Consider the following 19,257-nt stretch of genomic DNA (forward strand, 5'->3'; position numbering starts at 1 on the left):
GCCACAGGGAGGTGTCGGCTCTAACGTGGGGTGCTGACTCCCAGATGGGGCACTGACCCCCAGAGTGGAGTTTTGATTCCAGTGTGGGGTGTTGGTTCTCAGTGTGGGGTGACTGTGCCAGGTTTAGGTGTAAGTTGACCTTGAAAGTCTGGGACTAGGGGAGGGAAGGGTCAGATCTGTGTTAAAGGGTCACTCAGTGGCTTCTTGGTGGGAGAGTCAGGGCGGGGGCGCCCAGTGAGTTCTCTGCTGCAAGGATCCCAGGCAGCTATCCGGGTGGGACACTGGGGGACACAGATTTCTGGCTTGCAGGAAGCAGACACAGATGACCACCAGGGGACGCTGGGCTTTGAGGAGTTCTGTGCCTTCTATAAGATGATGTCCACCCGCCGGGACCTCTACCTGCTCATGCTGACCTACAGCAACCACAAAGACCACCTGGACGTCACTGACCTCCAGCGTTTCCTGGAGGTGGAGCAGAAGGTGAGGGCCTGGGCAGCAGGTGCAGGGTCCGAGCCTACATGGCCTCCCCTTGGGCTCCCAGGGCCCTTGAACCGGTTGAGTGTGGCTGAGAGCCCTTCAGTGTGAAAGGATGGGCGCCAGCCTGGCATTCAGGGTTCCACTCGTTGACCTGCTTCGGTTCCCATCATGGGCGATGCCAGCCTCTTCGAGGGGGTGTCCCATGGAGACCCTGAGGGACACTGGGGAAGTTCCATGGTTTCTCCCCTGTGGGCCTCTGAGCAGCTCAGCCCTGACCACAGACACCCCGAGCTTCCTGAAGGGAGCCTGTGCCTCACCACAGCACCTTTAGCGTGGAACTCCTTGTGGAATGGGGTCCCATGCTCCAGCCATCCCTCCTGTTCCCGCCACGGGTCTGGTTAGCTTGTACCCCTGAGATCCAGGCCCACCGCTGCTGCCATTTGCCCATTTGTCCAGCAGGTGCCTGGATGCCCTGGGTGTCTGAGGGGCATGCGCACCCCTTTCTCCTGACTCTATGCCCCCTGCCCATCCGAAGAGGCTGAGGGCTCCCTGGGCATAGCCCTGCAGATGGGGGACGCAGTGACCAGAGGCTCAGGGGTGGGGGGTGCCCTTGACCTTGGACCAGGCAGGAGCTGACTGTTGCTTTCTGTGGTGGGCAGGAAGCTGGAACTCAGCAGTGGGAGAGGGGAAGGCCAGTGTCCCTGGGCTCCCTCTTTCTGGGGGAAAGAGCGCTCCTTTGGCAGGGCTCAAACAGCTTGTGGCTCCCACCTCAGGGCCGGTGGGAGGCCACCTTGAGGATCAACTTCCAGACTTGAAACTTCCTGAAACCCTCAGGGACCTCATTTTGGGCAGAGAGTGGGATGGAGTCAGACTCCAGGTTAGGGATAATAGGTATCGGCCATTGGGCTGGACCCAAAACTCGGTGGCTGGATCAGCAGGGACAGCGGAGAGACCCAGGCTGGGTCAACATGGTGTTTGCACAGGCACCAACAGTCCTTAAGTCCTGGGCAGGCATCCGGCCTTACCTTGCACTACAAGGCTGCCTCAAGCCCAGGACATGAGAGAGGGCTGCAGCTGGGATGGTTCTCCCAAAATACCTCCCCTAACATATACAGATTAATGGGGTTCTGTTCTTGTGGCTGCACTGCTAGGGAAGCTCTGGGGTTGGACGGGAGAGACTTGCACCAGCCTCGTGGGATCCTGATGTCCAGGGCAACTCCTAACCCTAACTCTAACCCTAACCCTAACCCCAACCCTATCCCTATCCCCTAACCCCTAACCCTAACCCTGACCCTAACACTAACCTCAGCCCAGCCACCGTGGGCAGCCCTGGGACGAGGCTGTGGGTTCTCTGTCATGGTGGCTGGTGTACATGGGTGGCGGGTGGAGGTGGTAGGGTGGTCCTGTCTGGGATGGGCAATTCTGACTCATTATTCCCTGTCCTTCACCCTAAGCTTTCTAGAACATATATCTGGGACGAAAACTGTCCACCAGGAAGGCCGTTTGAGCCCTCACCCAGGCCTCTGGACTCTAGGCTCTGACCCCTGTTGCCCCCCTTTCCCTTCTGTCACCAGTGACGCACCCTCACCCGCGCTCCTCGGGAATGGTGGGCCTGCATCTGGGAACTGGGGGCTCCTGGCCTGCCGCACCACAGGGCCCTGGGAGGTCACTTGGCCTCTGGTCCATGGGGTCACTGATGTGCAGGGCTGTCTTGGGCTCATCTTTGTGGTGCAGCTTTCCTGTGAGAGATGTGGGGAGGCAGCAGGGGGAGGCAGGGAGAGGAGGCTCCCTGCGCCCCTGGGTCCCTCCAAGGCCGGCCTGGGTCCTGGTTCCCCTGTACCTCCTCCCATACGGGGACTTCTGCCGGGACAGCACTGGTCCATAGCTCTTGAGATGCTTAGCCCGGTGGGGATGAGGGGTGGCCCAGCCGATGGAACCAAAGACCCTTCCCTGGCTTCAAGGATCTGAAGTTGGAGACAACTCTTCCGAAGCCAAGTGACCCACCAGTAGTCCCCTGGCCACCGAGTCCCAAGTCTTGTGACACTGGGGGTAGCCAGCGTGCCCCCTGGTCCAGGAAGCACACCACAGGGGCCTGAGCCTCCCCCTGCCGTGGTTAGTCTTGATGTGACGATCAGAGGCAGGGGGGAGGCAGTGGTGGCGGTGGGCGGGGGTTGTTGCCTGAGGCTAGCCCAGGCCCGTGATGGGCTAGCCAGGGCTTAAGCCCCTGCTCCGGCCTAGATGGCGGGTGTGACCCTTGAGAGCTGCCGGGACATCGTCCAGCAATTTGAGCCCTGCCCGGAAAACAAGAGTAAGGGGGTGCTGGGCATCGACGGTGAGTGAGGGCGTGGCTGCGGTCTAGCTGTCCTGGCAGGCCCATGGAGGGTGCGGGCCGGCAATGCGAGGGCGGGACAGGTGGCCTGAGCGGGCAGCTTCCTGTCCTACGTGGCGCGGGGGTGGGTGGTGCTGAGATGAGCCTTGAGGCAGGATCGGCGTGCGGGGCTAAGCGCCCCCCGTGCCTCCCACGCAGGCTTCACCAACTATACTCGGAGTCCCGCCGGTGACATCTTCAACCCCGAGCACCACGGCGTGCACCAGGACATGACACGGCCGCTGAGCCACTATTTCATCACCGCGTCCCACAACACCTACCTCGTGGGCGACCAGCTCATGTCCCAGTCTCGGGTGGACATGTACGCCTGGGTCCTGCAGGCCGGCTGCCGCTGCGTGGAGGGTGCGTGTGGGGGGCTCTGGCCCCACGCCTGGGCTGCGGACCGGCGTCTGCTCTTGGGGACACACCTGTGGTGGCTCTGAGCAGGGTGACTGCCCTCCTCGCGGCACGGGCTGGGACAGGCTCCTGCTGGTGTTTGCTACCAAGCGGGAGGACGCTTTCGGTCGGTCCCCGTGCTGTGGGTCTGCCTGACTGAGGTCTGCCTGCCCACAGTGGACTGCTGGGATGGGCCTGACGGGGAGCCCATCGTGCACCACGGCTACACTCTGACCTCCAAGATCCTCTTCAAAGATGTCATCGAAACCATCAACAAATATGCTTTTGTCAAGAATGAGTGAGTGGCTGGGACTGGGGAAGGGACCCTGAGCAGGAGGGTGGGGGGAAGGGGCTCATAGGGTTCTTCCTGCCCCTCCCCCACACCCTCTCTCAGGAGGCATGTTTGCAGAGGTCACAGGACTGATTCTGGGGTCTCTCGTTGAGGCTGAGGGTCAGGGAAGGCAGTGGAGCTGCAGGTCTGGGGAGAGGGAGGGTGGTGGGGGCAGTTGGTGATGGCAGATGAGCTTTGGCTGGTGGGTTGCCTGTGCCCGCAGTCCCTGTCGCACACACTTGCGGGCCCTGGGGTCAGCCTCCTCCAGCACTGGTAGCTCGGGCACTAATTAACCCCCAGAAGCTGTTCAATCCCCAAACTCAATTTGCTGTCGCTCAGCTGCAGCTACAGACACCGTGGAGCAAAATCCAATTTTGTTTCTGGAAATAGAAGACCGCCTCCCCATACTCACAGTCACCTTCAAGTCTTGGCTAAACAAGGCTTCAGGCAAGGAGAGAACTAATTTGATGAGGGAGGGGCAGAGAATCAAGATTGACTTAGGAAACAGAAATAGACGGGCCCCTCCCGAAAGAGCTTGCCCAAGCCCCGTGTGGGGCTGCCAGAAGGGAGTGGGAGTGCTGAGTGGCAGCCTGGGCCCAGAATTGCAGGTGAGGGAGGCACGTCAGGGCAGGGGAGCTGGGACAGACAGGCGTCTGGGGCCGCGGAGAACCCGGGGTCTCAGCACCGGGAGTGCAAGCTCTGGGCACCAGCATGATCTTTGCCGGCAGAGGGTTCTTCCCTAACGCCTTGGACGTCAGGCTTCAGTTCTAGCCTGAGAAACGGGGAGGTGAATACTTTTGCCCCGAGTCCTGTGCCCTCCACGTCGCGGGGCTTGTCTCTTGCTCTGATTCGTGCCCTCTAGGTCGGGGCCACCGACGTTTTCTAAAAAGATCATGTTATCTATTGGCAAAAGTCCAAGTAAAATGTGCACTTGGTTAAAAAGTAAATGAAACAGCTGAAGAGCATATAATGAAAATTCCTAGTTGCACTCCCTGTTCTGCACGGCACGGTAACACCAAGGTTCTGCCCCATGGCATGGGCCCAGCTGATGTCTCCTTTCTTATGGGGCCAGTGTTGGGGCCCTGGAGCCGTTCGCAGGACAGTCCCGTATCCAGGCCAACCAGATTGTCTTTCTCAGTTGGTTCACCACTCCACGCCGCACCTCCGTTGAGTCCATCATTTTTAAACCATGACTTGCTGACTTGCTTGAATGTGTCCCCTGGTTTTCCTGGAGTTTCTAATTGCCTTTGTTTTTTCTTACTGGGATATGAACTGTAGGCCTTCTTTATCTGTCCCAGCAACTTTCCCACCCACTCAGTTGCTTTTCAAAGCCATCGAGGGGCCCCTTACCAGAGTGGCTGGCAGGTCCATCTATCCTGGCTGCTGGGAAGATCTTTTCATTCACTGGTGCAGGTGACTTGAGGTCTTAGGCAGGTGGGGCCTGGCCCTCCCCTGGCTTCACTCTGTTCTTTCCACGTTGGGGCCCACAGGTACCCAGTGATCCTGTCCATTGAAAATCACTGCAGTGTCATCCAACAGAAGAAGATGGCCCAGTATCTGACTGATATCCTCGGGGATAAGCTGGACTTGTCATCAATAAGTGGAGAGGATGCCACCATGCTTCCCTCTCCGCAGATGCTCAAGGGCAAGATTCTGGTGAAGGTGAGCCCCTGCCTGCCCCTCCCCGGGCCGGCGTCCTGCTGGGCCTCTGACCGCTGCTCTGGGGCCAGGTGAGAGACAGTTGCCCTGCTCTAGACAGTACGGGGCTCCATGCTGAGGAGTCAGGGTAGGCCCTACCCCCGACCCGGCCTCAGTCTCCCCCGTGGTGGGCCCGCAATCTAAGGACGTCCAGTGCACAGCCCAGCGTTTCCCTCCCGTGCTGCCACAGCAAGGGAGTGCTGGGCTGGCCTCTACCCTGTGACCTGAAGTCCACGAGCAAGCTTACGAAGGGCTCCTTCCCTTTGCTGCTTCTCGGGTGGCCTCCCAGCACTTGCGGCAGGACACCTCCTGTGGTCCCCGCCTCCCCCCAGGGCAAGAAGCTTCCTGCTGGCATCAGTGAGGACGCTGAGGAGGGCGAGGTGTCTGATGAAGACAGTGCGGATGAGATCGACGAGGACTGCAAACTCCTCAACGGGGACGTAAGTAGGGGAAGGAGGGGAGCTGCAGCCCCGAACAGCAGGCTTCTAGCCTTGCTGGGAGGAGGCAGGTGGCTGAGGGGGTACCGGGATGGTGCGAGGGTGCTTTGTACAGTGGCTAGACAGCTGGGCATATGCTCGGCTGGAGGGCGTGCCCTTCCCCACCTGAGGCTCTGCCGGAGCTCCTGGCTAGCGGGCTTCCCGCCTGGGGGAGTCACACAGGAAGGCTGAGGAATGAAAAAGGGCTCGGCAGAGCGGGACTGGGGCGACTCTAATTAGCTTCTTCTCTCCTCTGGGCACTGTTCTAAGCCACCGCTGTGAGGCAGGAAGGCATTACTTCTCCCTGAGGGGCCATCAGATGGGAAAATAATTGAGCAGGAGCGTTCCCAGCCACGTAGGCTAATTGTTCTAGAAAGCCCTGAAGCAGCAGAATTCTTTCTGCTTTGGAGGTGGATGCATATTCCTCTGGCCCCAGGTGACTGTGAACCCAGGTTGTCTGACGTCTACCTTGCGTGACTCCCTGGGGCGCCCGATGCCCACGGCCCAGATCCTGCCCTGGAGGGGTTCCGTGTGTCAGGGCTGTAAAGGGGCGGGGGCTATTCTAGGCAGGGAGGACACCTGGAGGCTGCCAGCCGGCCATCCGTCCCTGCCCCCTGCCCACTCCTTGAGGTGTCTGGGAGCCAGTGGTGGGATCCCACATCCCCAGCTGCTTAGGGCTGCTGGAGCCCAGAGTGGCCACCGGCTACACTGACCTCCTCCCGCAAGGCCCACTGGCCTGACGCCTGGAAAGCTGTTTGCTGAGCTTCCTCGGGTAGCGTTGAACGTGCAGGTGTTCAAATCAGAGAGGTCTTCGCTCCGGGCCTGCTGGTCACTGTCCGGGGCCCCGGGCGAATGACATGCCTGCCGTGTAGCCCTGCGGCGGGGCGGCGTGCGGATAAGCAATGTTGTGTAGGAGCGAGTGTGCGGCTGGGGCCAGGGGGAGAAGCCGAGATGGGGCTCGGGCTCCCCAGCTCCAGCAGGCCCCTCTAGCAGGGACCTGGGGGCCGTCACTGCTGCTGCCACAGGGCTGGGATGATGGCACAGGGGTGGCCGTCTGGCTCTGGCAGGTCGCCACCAATCGGAAGCGTGTGGAAAACATTGCCAAGAAGAAACTAGACTCGTTAATGAAGGAGTCGAAGATTCGGGACTGTGAGGACCCAAATGACTTCACCGTGTCCACGCTGCCCCCGTCTGGAAAGCTTGGGCACAAGGCAGAGGGCAAAAAGGTGAGGGCCATGCACCCTACAAGGTCAGCCTGCGGCTGAGGGCACACCTGTGTACACCTGTGCGTACACCTCCTCCCCCAAAACCCGTCCCGGGTTCCTGGGTGGGGAGGACTCAGAGCACCTTGGGCCCTTGTGGGTGAGCCGGTGGGCAGTGTGTCTGGTGTGGCAACACGACGTGAAGTCCCTGCTTTCCCTCGACCAAGCGATGTCTGGGCATGCACCTGGGGAGTTGGGGACACAGGATGGCCATTTGGACCTGGGAAACTTACCTCTGTGTGATTTTCTGTGTGTGTTTTGGGGGGAAATCAGGGAGGGCTTCCTGGAGGAGGAGTAGGAAGCGGAAGAGCAGGAGAAGCTGCTTAGGCTGAGTGGCCAGGCATGGATCTTGGAGGGGATCAGGGAACCACCCTATCCCCAGTAGCACTAGGGCTTCCCCTCCTGGGACATGGGTAGGGGGACAATGGGGAGGTGTGGGGCACAGAGCTCCCTGAGGGGGTCTAGGCAGGGGGGACATCTGGGCAGTGGGGTCATGCACGTGCCCCCAACACACCTCTCTGTCCCCTTTGCTGGGAGGCCCGAGGCTGCGGTCCCCCATCCCTTGGGAGGTCCCCGTGTGGGAGAGGGCAGGTGACTCGGGTGCCATCAGAGGAGCAAGGAGAGGACCCCGGTCGGGACCCCAGTCTGCGGAGCTGGGCGCAGCTCTAGTGGGGGCCGCGCTGGCCAAGGACAGGCCTGATTCTCTGGGAGGGACCCAGCACCGCCTTCCCTGACATCTAGAGGGGCCAGGACTGGACCTTCTTGATCAGAGGGGGCTGGCCAGGCTGGGCCCTGCCGTCTGTGCTCTGTCCAAGGCACAGAAACACTTTCTCCTGCTGTCCTGAGCGCCCCACCCCGCCCTGCTGAGCTCTCTGGGGTCACTAGGCTGTGTCTGGGGGCAGGATTGGCCCAGGGCGGGCCCTCTGCTGCCCACAGCATCCCTGAGGGCGGTCGGAGCTAGGGCCCGTGCTGTGACCCAGCCAAGCTTAGACATGTGGGCGCTGGGGGGCGTGGGTGACAGCAGATTCTGGCTGAGGCTGCGCTGCCCCTCCAGGACGCGGGGTGACGTGCGCCCCTCCTTGGCTGTGCCCAGATTTAGAGCCATGGGTGTGTGCCGTTTCAGACAGTGTTTGCAGAGCTGCGATGCATGTCGGCCTCCCCTGGCTCCTAGCACACCAGGCACACGGCCCCCCGCGCCTCTGGCAGTGGGCCGTGGAGCCATCAGTAAATTAGGAGGGAGATGGGCTGGTGTTGCTGGGGCTGGGGCAGAGAAAGAGAAACGCTTCTGAGAGTGACCGGACCCTAGCTGATGGCAGCCGTGGACTAGCAAGGCGCGAGTAGGACAGGCCCAGGGCGGAGACGGGAGCGTCCTGACTCCCCACGCTCCCGGGCTTCTCCCCTGAGCCAGTGTGGGCAGCCCAGGGCGGCAGCTGGAGCTGGGGGCAGCTGCCCAGCGGTGTCTCGGGCCACACACTCCTTTTCCCGTGTGTGAGCCACAGCGGTGTTCAGGCCGAGGGGCAGGCACTCCGGGGGCTCTTGGGGGCCACTCCAGAGCATGAGGTCTTATCCCCCGTGTCCCTGGGGTGGAGCTGGCCAGCATGTGCTCCCTGTCCCGATAGTGGGGTCCAGTTGGGGTCCCCCTTGAGCTCCACAGTCCACAACGGAGGGGGCCTTGCTCCCCTCCTGGCTGCGGCCGGTGGTCCAGGTCGGGGCACGCCTAGTGGGGAAGGTGCGTCTACGGGTGTGCAGACGCATGTGCAGGACCAGGCCTGGGGAACCCCTCGGGCAGCGGCAGGGGAGGTACTCTGCAAGCAGCGGTGAGGAAGCCTCACGGTAGCCCTGAGGTGAATAAGGGCAGCTTCGGGGGGCGCAGACCGCGTTTGTCTCCTCAAGAAGCAGGACAGGACACCAGAGCCACGGGGAGCCTCGCACGCACCTAACATGAGCACGCGCGGCCGAGGAAACTTCCAGACGACGAACGGCGTTTCTCAGACACCCACCCTCTGTGGGGAGAAAAGGCAGGACTGGGCCTGCGTGGGTTTAGAGCAACACGTCCGGGGGGGCCCGCTGAGCCCTCCCCGCCCCTCTTGGAGCCCGGTCCCCGGCAGCGGCCTCAGCGCCCACCGGGCGGCGGCGGACCGGGCTTCCCCGGGCCTGGGGTGGCACCAGCCCCTGCTGCTCTTGCTCCTGCTCCCTCCGGCTTGTTCCGGGGAGGACACCCGGAGCTCTGGCCTGAGGCTGGGCTCCCCCGCTGCCCCGTCTCCCTCTCCCCCAGGCGGAGGAGGACGTGGAGTCAGGGGAGGACGCCGGGGCCGGCCGTCGGAGCAGCCGGATCCTTCTGAGCGGCTTCTCCAAGCGCAAGGTCGGGCGGGGCTCCCGGGCGGGGCGCCTTGCTGGACCCCTCTGTGCTCCACCTGCGCACGGGCCCAGCTGTCCCTGTGCCGGCCGGCTGGGGCCTCCCCTGCAGCCCCCAGGGCCCCCGGCCCGCCCCCGGAATCCCCCCGGGTTGCTCTCTACATCGCCTGCCAGGGGCTGCTGGGGCAGGTGCCTCGACGGCCCTCCCCCTGGAGCACACGAGCCAAAGCCCCTGGCTCACTCAGGCCCCGGCCGCCCAGCATACTGCAGAGGACAGGCAGGCCCAGCCGGGCAGCCCTGGTACCAGCGCCCGACGACGGGCCTGCCTCCTGCCCCCTCCGGCCTGTGCAGGGCCGTGGCTGATCCGGGGGCTCCACCGGGCCTGACTGCACTCTCCCTCCATAGAAGAAGACCCGCAAGCTGAAGAAGGTGGCCAGCGTGGAGGAGGGAGACGAGGACCTGGACTCCCAGGGCAGCCAGAGCCGAGGGTCAGTGCCCTGCCCCAGCCTGGACCCTGGACAGGTGGGGCAGGAAGTGCCGAGGTCCGTGTCCCTGAAACAGTGGACGTTGGACGCGCCAGCCCTGCCGTGGCCTCGTGAAGTCACCGTGGGTTGGGCGAGGGGGAGCCCAGCGTGTGGACCTCAGGGTCGTGGGGCCGGATGGGCCAACACGGACACCTGCGCCTGCTCCCAGAGCCCGCTGTGCTTGGGTGGGCTTGGCGCCTGCACCTGTCCCTCCCCCCTGTCCTTCCTCGGGGTCCCCTGCCCATCCCGGCACCCGCCCCGGGGCGTAGTAGGCGTTGGGTGCACGTTCTATGTGGACCAGGGAGCCTGGCTCACGAACCGTGCTGCCCAGGCTGCCCTGAGTCTGCAGGGGCACCCACGCTGGGGTCCTGACCGCTATCGCCCCTCCTCCCCGCAGGGCGACCCGGCAGAAAAAGACCATGAAGCTGTCCCGGGCCCTCTCGGACCTGGTGAAGTACACCAAGTCTGTAGGCATGCGCGACGTGGAGGCAGAGGGTGAGGGCCCCCGGCCCCGGGAGTGGGAGCGGGTGTGCTGCAGCCTGGCGGGCCTCTGAGGCCTTCCCCCCACCCCGCAGTGGCGTCCAGCTGGCAGGTGTCGTCCTTCAGCGAGACCAGGGCCCAGCAGATCCTGCAGCAGAAGCCGGCCCAGTACCTCCGCTTCAACCAGCACCAGCTCTCCCGCATCTACCCCTCCCCCTACCGTGTGGACTCCAGCAACTACAACCCCCAGCCCTTCTGGAACGCCGGCTGCCAGATGGGTGCGCGTGCGGCACTGCGCAGTGGGAGGGCCCGGCGCTCCAGGAGGCTGGGCTCGGAGGGCCTCCGCCACACCCTGCCAGTGGCTGGCACTGGGGTGGGGTCCTGGGGACCCCGGGACGAGGTGGGAAAGACTGAGGCACATCGGCCACGTGCTTCTTGGGACGGCGGGGGGCTGGCTGTGCTGGGCTCCAGGGGCCTTCCGCCGGGACGCCTGGCCTGGGTTGTGCGTGAGGGTGAGCCCGGGGCCGGCTCCCGTAGGTGAACACTGGACTCGGGGGCAGCTGAGCAGGGCAGGTGGGGGTGGGGTGCGGGCCAGGCGCTCACAGACCACCTCGTGTCCCCCCACAGTCGCCCTGAACTACCAGTCGGAGGGGCGGATGCTGCAGCTGAACCGGGCCAAGTTCAGTGCCAACGGGAGCTGTGGCTACGTGCTCAAGCCCGAGTGCATGTGCCAGGGTGAGGTCCGTGGCCCGGGGCGCGGGACGGGCAGGGGCGGCTGCCACAGGCTCACCTCCAAAGTAGGGGTGCAAGAAGTGGGGGTGCGGCAGAGGGCCTCATGCTACCAGGGGCCGGCAGGGGTGAACAAGGGAGACCTGTTCGCACGCCTGACCCCCACGAGGCCCCCAAGAGGAAACTTCTAGGGAGACTGCCCATGGGGCAGTCATAGCTTCCTAATCCCTTCCCGGAGCCTCCAGCTTTCTCACTGCCAGCCACCAGCAGCCATGTGGAGCTGTCCCCCTTTTAACCGGGATCCTTCCCAGCCCTCCTGGCCGGCCTTGGCCACCTTCACTGTACCGCCTGGGGGCACGGGCCTGCGGAGCCCCATCACCGGGGAGCCCGGCGTGTGGAGGGTGGCAAGGACGGTCCCAGGGGAGACCGGCACGTAGACCACTGGTGCACCCGTGCTGGAACCCTGCTCCTCTGTCCCTGTCCCCGGCCCGGGACTCCTGGCCGGTCAACGGGGTGCCGTGGAGTGCCCCGTGCCACCACAAACCCCTCAGCCTGGCGCCCTGGCCCCCCCAGGCGTCTTCAACCCCAACTCCGAGGACCCTCTGCCCGGACAGCTCAAGAAGCAGCTGGTGCTCCGCATCATCAGCGGACAGCAGCTCCCCAAGCCGCGGGACTCCATGCTGGGGGACCGAGGCGAGGTAGGAGGGGCCCGGCAGGGGCGGGTTGGGCTGGGCCGCCACACCAGGCCCGGTGCCAACCCTGCCCTACCCGCCCAGATCATCGACCCCTTCGTGGAGGTGGAGGTCATTGGGCTCCCCGTGGACTGCAACAAGGAGCAGACGCGTGTGGTGGATGACAACGGTGAGGCTCACAGGGGAGGGTGGGGCGGGGGACGATCCTGTGACCCCGCCGCTGCCCCCTCACAGGAGCCCGTGGGGAAGCCTGGTCCCCAGGGGCTATTTTTCTCCACCGGGCGGCCAGCCTAGGCAGAGGCACCAGTAGAGGGTGTGGGCCCAAGTGGCCTCCTGGCTAGGGACTGGGGTGAGAGGTGACACCTCCTCCCCGTGGCCTCTAGGATTCAACCCCATGTGGGAGGAGACCCTGGTGTTTACCGTGCATATGCCTGAGATCGCACTGGTGCGCTTCCTCGTCTGGGACCATGACCCCATTGGGCGTGACTTCATTGGCCAGAGGACGCTGGCCTTCAGCAGCATGATGCCAGGTAGGCGGGGGCTGACAGGGTGGGGAGGGGCAGCGTCCCCCATAATAGAGACCAATGTCCCCTGCTCAGGCAGGCATCTGCCACAGAGGCCAGCACACCCCACAGAGAGCAGTCCCTCCCCCACACCCAGTGTGTCCCCCACACCACAGACCAGTGCCTCCCGTAGGTCAGTGGAGGGCACCAGGGCTAAGCTCCCCTCTGTGGGTCGGCTCCTGCCATGGGTAGGTCTAGGGACGCAGTGGGGACCGAGGAGGAAGGTATGGGGCCAAGGGCGCTTTGAGGATGGGGGAGGGGAGGAGTGCTCAGGCTGCGCATCAACTGGCCCCCAGGAAGGGGAGGAGCCCATGATATCAGCGGGCTTCCTGGAGGAGGTGTCCCCAGAGCTGGGCTCACAGGCCATATTCAGGGCCTTTGAGCAGAGCGGGCGGGTGACCGGTATTGCAGGCTACCGGCACGTGTACCTGGAGGGGATGGAAGAAGCCTCCATCTTTGTCCACGTGGCTGTCAGTGACATCAGTGGTAAGGTAAGAGCCTCCTGCAGGACCCCCGGCCTCGCCCCCCTCCCAGTCCCACCCCAGCCACGCTGCCAGGGCGGCCGGGCCTCCTGGGTACCTTGCTGGGCCTGTTTCTCCACCGGCCAAGTGGGTAGTGGGGGGCACCGTGGCCGCTGCAGCCCCCGCTCCCTGTCTCTCTCGAGCCTCCCCAGTCCTTCTTCGTCTCAGGATCTCTGGTCCTCCGTCTGTCTCTGAAGGGGTCTGCCTGGCTTTGCTCCCCATCCCCCACATCCCTGGATGGGGGACCTCCCCTGTCTCCCCCTTTCTGAGCTCCGGGCCCAGGCGGGGGCTGGCGTGTGGCGGTGTGTCAGGCACGCACAGGGGCCGGTGTGGTCCTGGCTCCCATTGTCTCTCTCCGCCACCTCCACGGCCCCATGGTGCTGCCATGTGCGGTGCCGCAGGCCGCTCCGCTCTTGCCCACGGTCCAGCTGCCTGTCTGTCCTGCATCTGCCTGTGTCCGCGGGCTCCTTGCCCGGCTGTCTGCGTCTCACAGCCGTCACTCTGTCTCTTTGGTCTTGCAGTGGCCTTCCCCATGTCCAAAGTCTACTTTTAGAAGGACAGTCCCGTTAGGAGCTCAAAGGTACCCCAGCGCCAGGGCGGCGGAGCCCACCCACCCCCCACCTGCATGCTCAGGCCACCCCACTAGCATCTGTGGTTCCTGGTAGCATTTTGGAGCCTGTCAGCTCATGAGACATGGTCGTGGTGTGGTTCTGGGGTCCCTCGGGCCATGTCCAGCCACAGAGCAGCATTTACGAGGCAGGTCCAGGACTCCGGCGAGGCCTCCTGTGTGGGGACCCCTCCTGGCCTTCCGTCCCTCCTCTGTCTGACACTCCGTGCCCCCCTACCCCCACCCCGTGTCCTGTTCTCTAGCTCAGAGCGCCGCCGGCTCCCCTGCACTCCTTGCCCTCCCTGCCCTTGCCCTTCCTCTCGGCCCCTCTGCCCCCCCGCCCCCGTGTGCTCCCTGGCTCCGTGTGTGGCCCATGATGCCCGCTGTGGGGTGGGGAGGCCCCAGGGACCAGGTGCTTTGAGCTTGAATCCTGGACCTTCTTCTAAATGACTTTGCCGCCAACTTTGACCAAATTGCTCTGGATTTGGGATCTTGAATCGGGAAGCCGTTTCAAGTGCGGGCCACGTGAACAGCCCTGCGCGGAAGCACCCCCTTGTCCCTGGGCAGTCGTGGCTGTGGTCAGGGCCTCTGCATGCGAGGACCCTTCTGGCCTCTGCACTCTGGAGACACAGCTGTCAGCCTCTCTGGCAGTGACCTGGGCCCTTGCCAGCTGGTCCCGGGGACCCCCAGCTGCTCTGCTCAGACAGGGAGGTGGCGGGGAGAGGCCTGGCTGTCCAGGAAGGCCGAGGCCAGCAGCAGTTCAGGGAATGCCGAGGCAGCCTGGGCCCTGCCCTTGGGGCTGCTGCACGGAGAGCACGGTGAGGCCAGTAGCAGTCGGGAAGGCTTCCCAGAAGAGGCAGCGCCTCCGGGGGAGCGGGGAGGCAGGGATGTGGGAGAGCAGACCACTGGCCTGCGCTCGGCTTTGCTTGCTTCCTGGGCCCGTGTGCCCGAAGGCAGGGTGAGTGTGAGCGGGGTGGTGCTGCTCTCACGGGGTTTTCTCTCCTCTCTCTCTCCCTGCCAGCAACCCCCTGGCACCCTGTGCCAGCCCGCTCTGCTGGAGCCGGGGGCTTTGGGAACCTGTGAGGGGTACCTTGTGGGCACAGGAGCCACGGTTCAAGGTCCCTGTCTGGGAAGCCCAGGGGGCCTTCTCCTTCCAGCCCTCACAGGGCCCACTGTCCTGAGACCCGCAGACCCTCCCCTTCCATTCAAGGAAGGCAGCATTCCCAGTCTGTGCCAAGGCCATAGCGGCTGCTGTCCCTGGCAGGGGTGCCCTGGGGACATGCTTCCCCACCCGCAGCTGTGAGCGGCACAAGCCTGACACACTGGCCCTTGGGCTGCGGCTGCGAGCTGGCAGTCCCTGGTCCCCGGGGCCTGGCTGCCGGCTATGTGGGCTCCTTCTCTTGCAGGTCAAGCAGGCTCTGGGCCTAAAAGGCCTGTTCCTCAGAGGCCCAAAGCCTGGGTCGCTGGACAGTCATGCTGCTGGGCGGCCCCCACCTCGGCCCTCTGTTAGCCAGAGGCTCCTGCGGCGCACGGCCAGCGCCCCAACCAAGAGTCAGAAGCCGGGCCGCAAGGCCTTTCCGGAGCTGGTCCTGGGCACGCAGGACACAGGCTCCGAGGGGGAGGCCCGTGACGTGGCCGCTCCCAGCCCCGGCCCTACCCTGGAGGCCCCTGCCCCCGAGGAGCCCGGCAGCCGCAGCCCCCGAGGTAAGGCGCTGGTGGGGAAGAGCCCGATGCCCCAGAATCCGGGCCAGGAGCCGCCCCCTTGTGCCCCTGAGGACCCCGGGCCTGCCGGGATGGCCGCCACCTGCATGAAGTGTGTGGTGGGCTCCTGCGCCGGTGAGGACGCCGAGGGCCTGCGGCGGGGACGGCTGCCAAGCCCCGGGTCCCCAGCCATGCATGAGGCCATCAGCCAGCAGCCCCGGGCCAGGGCGGACTCGCTGGGGGCTCCCTGTGCTGGCACGGGGAGAGGCAGAGGGGCCCTGCGGCAAGGTCCGGGAGGCGGCTCTGTGTCCACGGACTCCGGCGGCCTGGGCAGTCCCGAGGTGGCCCCCCACTGGCCCGAGGGCGCCCGCAGGCAGGCAGGGGCCCTGCAGAGGGAGATGAATGCCTTGTTCGTTCAAAAGCTGGAGGAGATTAGGAGTAATTCCTCCATGCTGTCCACCGGTAAGACCAGATGCTCCTGGCCGGCGTCCTCTGTGCTGCCCCCCACGCCCCCTTCGGCATGGCCTGGGCCAGGCACCCTCCCTGTGCTTCTGTGTTCAGAAACTGCCTCTGTGTGCTCGTCCTGGCTGCTTCTCCGTTGCTCCGCTGGCTTGCCTGGGCGTCCCCTGCCGCCCCCAGCACCCCTTCCCCAGCGGATGGTGCCAACCCCCTCTTGCCCTCAGAGACTCCCCATGAGCCCCTAAGTGAGAGCAGGTCTGACTCCAGCTGCTGCGCGCACTGACCTGACGTCCCCGGCCACAGCCCCAGTCGGCCTTCTTTGCTGGCCGGCCCTGTCCTCTCCTGGCGCTTTTGCTAAGAGCTGGGGGCAGCTTCCTGTCCCCCCCCCCCCCCCCCCAGGGCCAGGCTGCAGGTGTTCGGCCCCTGGCCGCGTACCGCAGTCCTCTGGGAAGCCTGGAGTGTGCTCGTGATGCTCTGCAAGGTGGCCCCTGACGCCCCGAGATGGCGGACGGTGCCCAGGGCCCCCGCGTTTGCAGGGGGTGGAGGAGACGACACCCACCCCTCAGCCCTGGGCATTGCTTTATGGCCTGAATTGAGCTGAGCTGCGGTTGTGACAGACAACAGCCTGAGGGCACCTCGTCAGGGAACCTCAGCCTTGGGAGGGGCTGGAAGCTGAGCCTGTCCGCCCCCCTCCCGCCACCCAGACCCCGGTCCCTCCTTGCACCCCGCCCAGCCTCGCTGTTTGTCTGTCCACCTGCCAGTCGCACCCACACGCTGACCAGCCTGTTCTTCTTTCTGTCCCCACGCTGCCTCCATAGTTAGGGACTGAGAGCAACTGCGTGCCAGGTAATGGGGCCCAGCCCGTGTGCCCTGTGCCGTCCCCAGCCCTGGCCTTCCAGGGGGCCCTGTGGACCCTGCCTGTGGGCACAGACCCTCTGCTCCCCCAGCCCCAGCAGCAGCAGAGCCGGAGGGCAGGGTGGGGGCAGCCGTGTGCACAGGGAAGGGCCTGGCCGCTGAGGGCCCCGCAGGCCCTGTCCATGGGGGACGTGCCCAACATGCTCCTCTCCTCTCACCCACAGATACCCGCCCCTTCTCCATGCAGAGGACGGGCTCCTCCCTGTGTGGCCTGGAAACCATTGCTGAGGAGCCATCCCTGGGTCCTGGCCCCCCACCTCTGGTGGCTGCTCCCCCCAGCCCCTCCCCGGGAGGGGCCCTGCGCACCTCGGGACCCGGCGCCAAAGTGGTGAGCCCCGCAGCGGTAGCTCTGGGAGCTTCCATGCCCTTCCAGCCCAGGACCCGGAGCAGAGGGGACACGGAGCCGACCCTGGAAGGCCGGCGGAGGGTGTACAATGGTGGGGGCCCCAGGGGGGCGTGCGAGGGGACCCCCAGCAGCCAGATGGTCAGAAAGGCCATGAGTGAGGGGCAGATGCCCTTGGAGCTCCTGGGTGGATGGCGGCCCCTGGCTGGGCCCTGCCCCACCGTGTACTCGGATGCCACGAGCGGAGACCGGCTGTGGCGGCGGCTGGAACCAGGGGGCCATCGCGACAGCGTGTCCTCATCCTCTAGTGTGTCGTCCAGCGACACGGTCATCGACCTCTCCCTGCCGGGCCTGGGCCTGGGCCGTGAGAGCGTCTCAGGGGCTCTAGCCGGACGTCTGCCCCTGCGGCCCTGCTTGGCCACAGCTGCCCGCCTGGACCTGTCGGCCGTGACCAAGAGCAAGTCCAGCCCCAACCTGCGGGCTGCCGGCCAGCTGCCTACCGCACTGGAAGAGCTTTCGCCGCGTCCCCTGGCCCCCAGGCCCCCCTGGGGTCGCCTCCCCCTGGCGGGCCTCCGGGACTGCCCTGCAGCTGCCAAGTCCAAGAGCCTGGGGGACCTGACTGCTGACGACTTTGCCCCCCAAGTGGGGATCCTGGGCCGGAGCCTGGGCCTGGCAAGGGAGGGGCGGGCAGGGCAGGGGGCACAGCGGGACGCCCTGACGGAGCAGCTGCGCTGGCTCACCGGCTTCCAGCAGGCGGGTGACATCACCTCGCCCACGAGCCTGACTGCCGCGGGGGAAGGGGCGCCTGGTCCCCCCAGCTTCCTGCGGCGCTCTTCCTCCCGCAGCCAGAGCCGCGTGCGCGCCATCGCCAGCCGGGCCCGGCAGGCCCAGGAACGGCAGCAGCGGCTGCAGGGCCCAAGGGGACCCCCAGGGGAGGAGCGGGGCACCCCCGAGGGTGCCTGCTCCGGGGGCCCAGGGGGCTGTGGGGATGTGCCTGCCCCCGCCAAGGGCTCTGCTGCCACCGGGCTCCTGCTCAGACTCTGACGGGCTCCCCAGGGTGGGAGGTCCCCAGCCCCTCCCCCGACCCCTGGCCCTGCACTGTGGTCCCGTGGAAGCCCCGACCCTCAGCCCCCACCTCTCCCCAGGGAGGAAGGGAGGCTGCCCGCGGTCGGGACAGATTTTTCATGGTGTTAAGATATATATGACAAGTATTTAAAATTTTTAGAGACAAAGCTTCTACCACGTTAAAATGGTGCCCAGTCCTTTCCCCGTCGTACCTGCTTTTCCGCAGCGCAGTGCACGGCTGCGCGCGGGCTCCCGGTGCTCGTCCTGTGCCCACCCCCTGACTGACGGCACTTCGCTTGTTCTGCACAAAACCCCCTTCGTACGGGACACTGTAGACCCCAGACTCGCGGACGCAACTCCAATAAACACGTTCTTGCTCGCTGGTTGTGGGGCCACCCCTGTGCCCTGTGACCACCTGCCACACGTTCCTGGTCCGGGGTCTGTGTGAGGACACCCTGACCCCTTTCCACAGAGGCTTGGCAGACACCTCCAGCCTCCAGGATGCAGCCCCTGCTCCCTCCCTCCCAGCCTTGTGGTCCCACTCCTGTGTGTGGTGTGGGGGGAGGGGGCAACCCTGGCCCTGGGCAGGGACCCCAAGCCAGAGGACCCCCAACTGGCTAAATGCATACACTACCCCTCCCCTGGAGTGGCAGGATGACAGCCAGGACACCAGATGGTCTGTGTCTGGGCTTGGCCCCCAGCCCGGCCTCTGGCATCTGACCTCCACAGGAGCCATGTGGGCTACCAAAGACCTCTGCGACGAGAGTGCCCGTTATGCAGCAGGTGGTGGGTCTGGCCAGGGAGGTCTTGTGTCCAACTACCAGGATAAGCCCTGCTGTCTTCCCGATAAGGCTGGCGAGAAGGTGGGCACCAACACGAGGCTGGGTGCTGGTGGGTGGGCACGGTCTCCCTCGAGGTGTCCCCTTTGCAGACTCCAGAGGCCTGTGCCAGCCACTCACCCAGTCTTAGCAAAGGCCGGGTGGAGGGTGCTTGCTGGCCCCACACCCCCCAAACCCACCACGCCACTTCTCAGGTACGGGGAACACTTCCGTGGGAAGCGGTGCCCCAAGACCAAGAGGAGCCCCAGAGCAGAGCATTTAGGAGGTGTGCCTGACCTCTGGGGTCCCTAGAATCTGTGGTGTGTTGAAAGAGAGCACCTGGGGGCATCAGCCAGGGGCTTCTGGGCCAGGCTGGCTGCTGGGGCTCCTGGAGCTGAGAAGCAGGGCCAATTCCCATCCGGCCCTAGTTGGGAGCCACCTGCCATCACACCTGGGGAGCTTGGGTCTGTCCCAGAG

General features: G+C 65.0%; 1 protein-coding gene across 4 annotated transcripts in view; it reads left to right on the top strand.

The window, feature by feature from the left end:
- PLCH2 (phospholipase C eta 2) overlaps positions 1–18,160 on the top strand; it is a 63,289-nt gene extending 45,129 nt beyond the window's left edge. For 3 of the 4 annotated variants that reach the window (XM_032863193.1, XM_032863195.1, XM_032863194.1), the window contains exons 5-23: positions 310–480; positions 2,716–2,809; positions 3,005–3,208; positions 3,419–3,539; positions 5,063–5,234; positions 5,603–5,710; positions 6,814–6,972; positions 9,284–9,370; positions 9,769–9,851; positions 10,285–10,382; positions 10,463–10,645; positions 10,995–11,102; positions 11,670–11,794; positions 11,873–11,957; positions 12,172–12,318; positions 12,763–12,842; positions 14,886–15,642; positions 16,458–16,485; positions 16,719–16,811. In XM_032863193.1, coding sequence (XP_032719084.1) covers positions 310–480; positions 2,716–2,809; positions 3,005–3,208; positions 3,419–3,539; positions 5,063–5,234; positions 5,603–5,710; positions 6,814–6,972; positions 9,284–9,370; positions 9,769–9,851; positions 10,285–10,382; positions 10,463–10,645; positions 10,995–11,102; positions 11,670–11,794; positions 11,873–11,957; positions 12,172–12,318; positions 12,763–12,842; positions 14,886–15,642; positions 16,458–16,468 — 2,793 coding nt within the window. In that variant the 3' untranslated portion in view covers positions 16,469–16,485; positions 16,719–16,811. Of the gene's footprint in view, positions 1–309; positions 481–2,715; positions 2,810–3,004; positions 3,209–3,418; positions 3,540–5,062; positions 5,235–5,602; positions 5,711–6,813; positions 6,973–9,283; positions 9,371–9,768; positions 9,852–10,284; positions 10,383–10,462; positions 10,646–10,994; positions 11,103–11,669; positions 11,795–11,872; positions 11,958–12,171; positions 12,319–12,762; positions 12,843–14,885; positions 15,643–16,457; positions 16,486–16,718 lie in introns of all 4 variants that reach the window. The other variant, XM_032863197.1, reaches the window with a different exon arrangement.
- Positions 18,161–19,257: the final 1,097 nt, after the last annotated feature.

This window comes from Lontra canadensis, unplaced genomic scaffold (assembly GCF_010015895.1).
Source record: "Lontra canadensis isolate GAN:19392208 unplaced genomic scaffold, GSC_riverotter_1.0 scaffold25, whole genome shotgun sequence".
NCBI lineage: Eukaryota > Metazoa > Chordata > Mammalia > Carnivora > Mustelidae > Lontra > Lontra canadensis.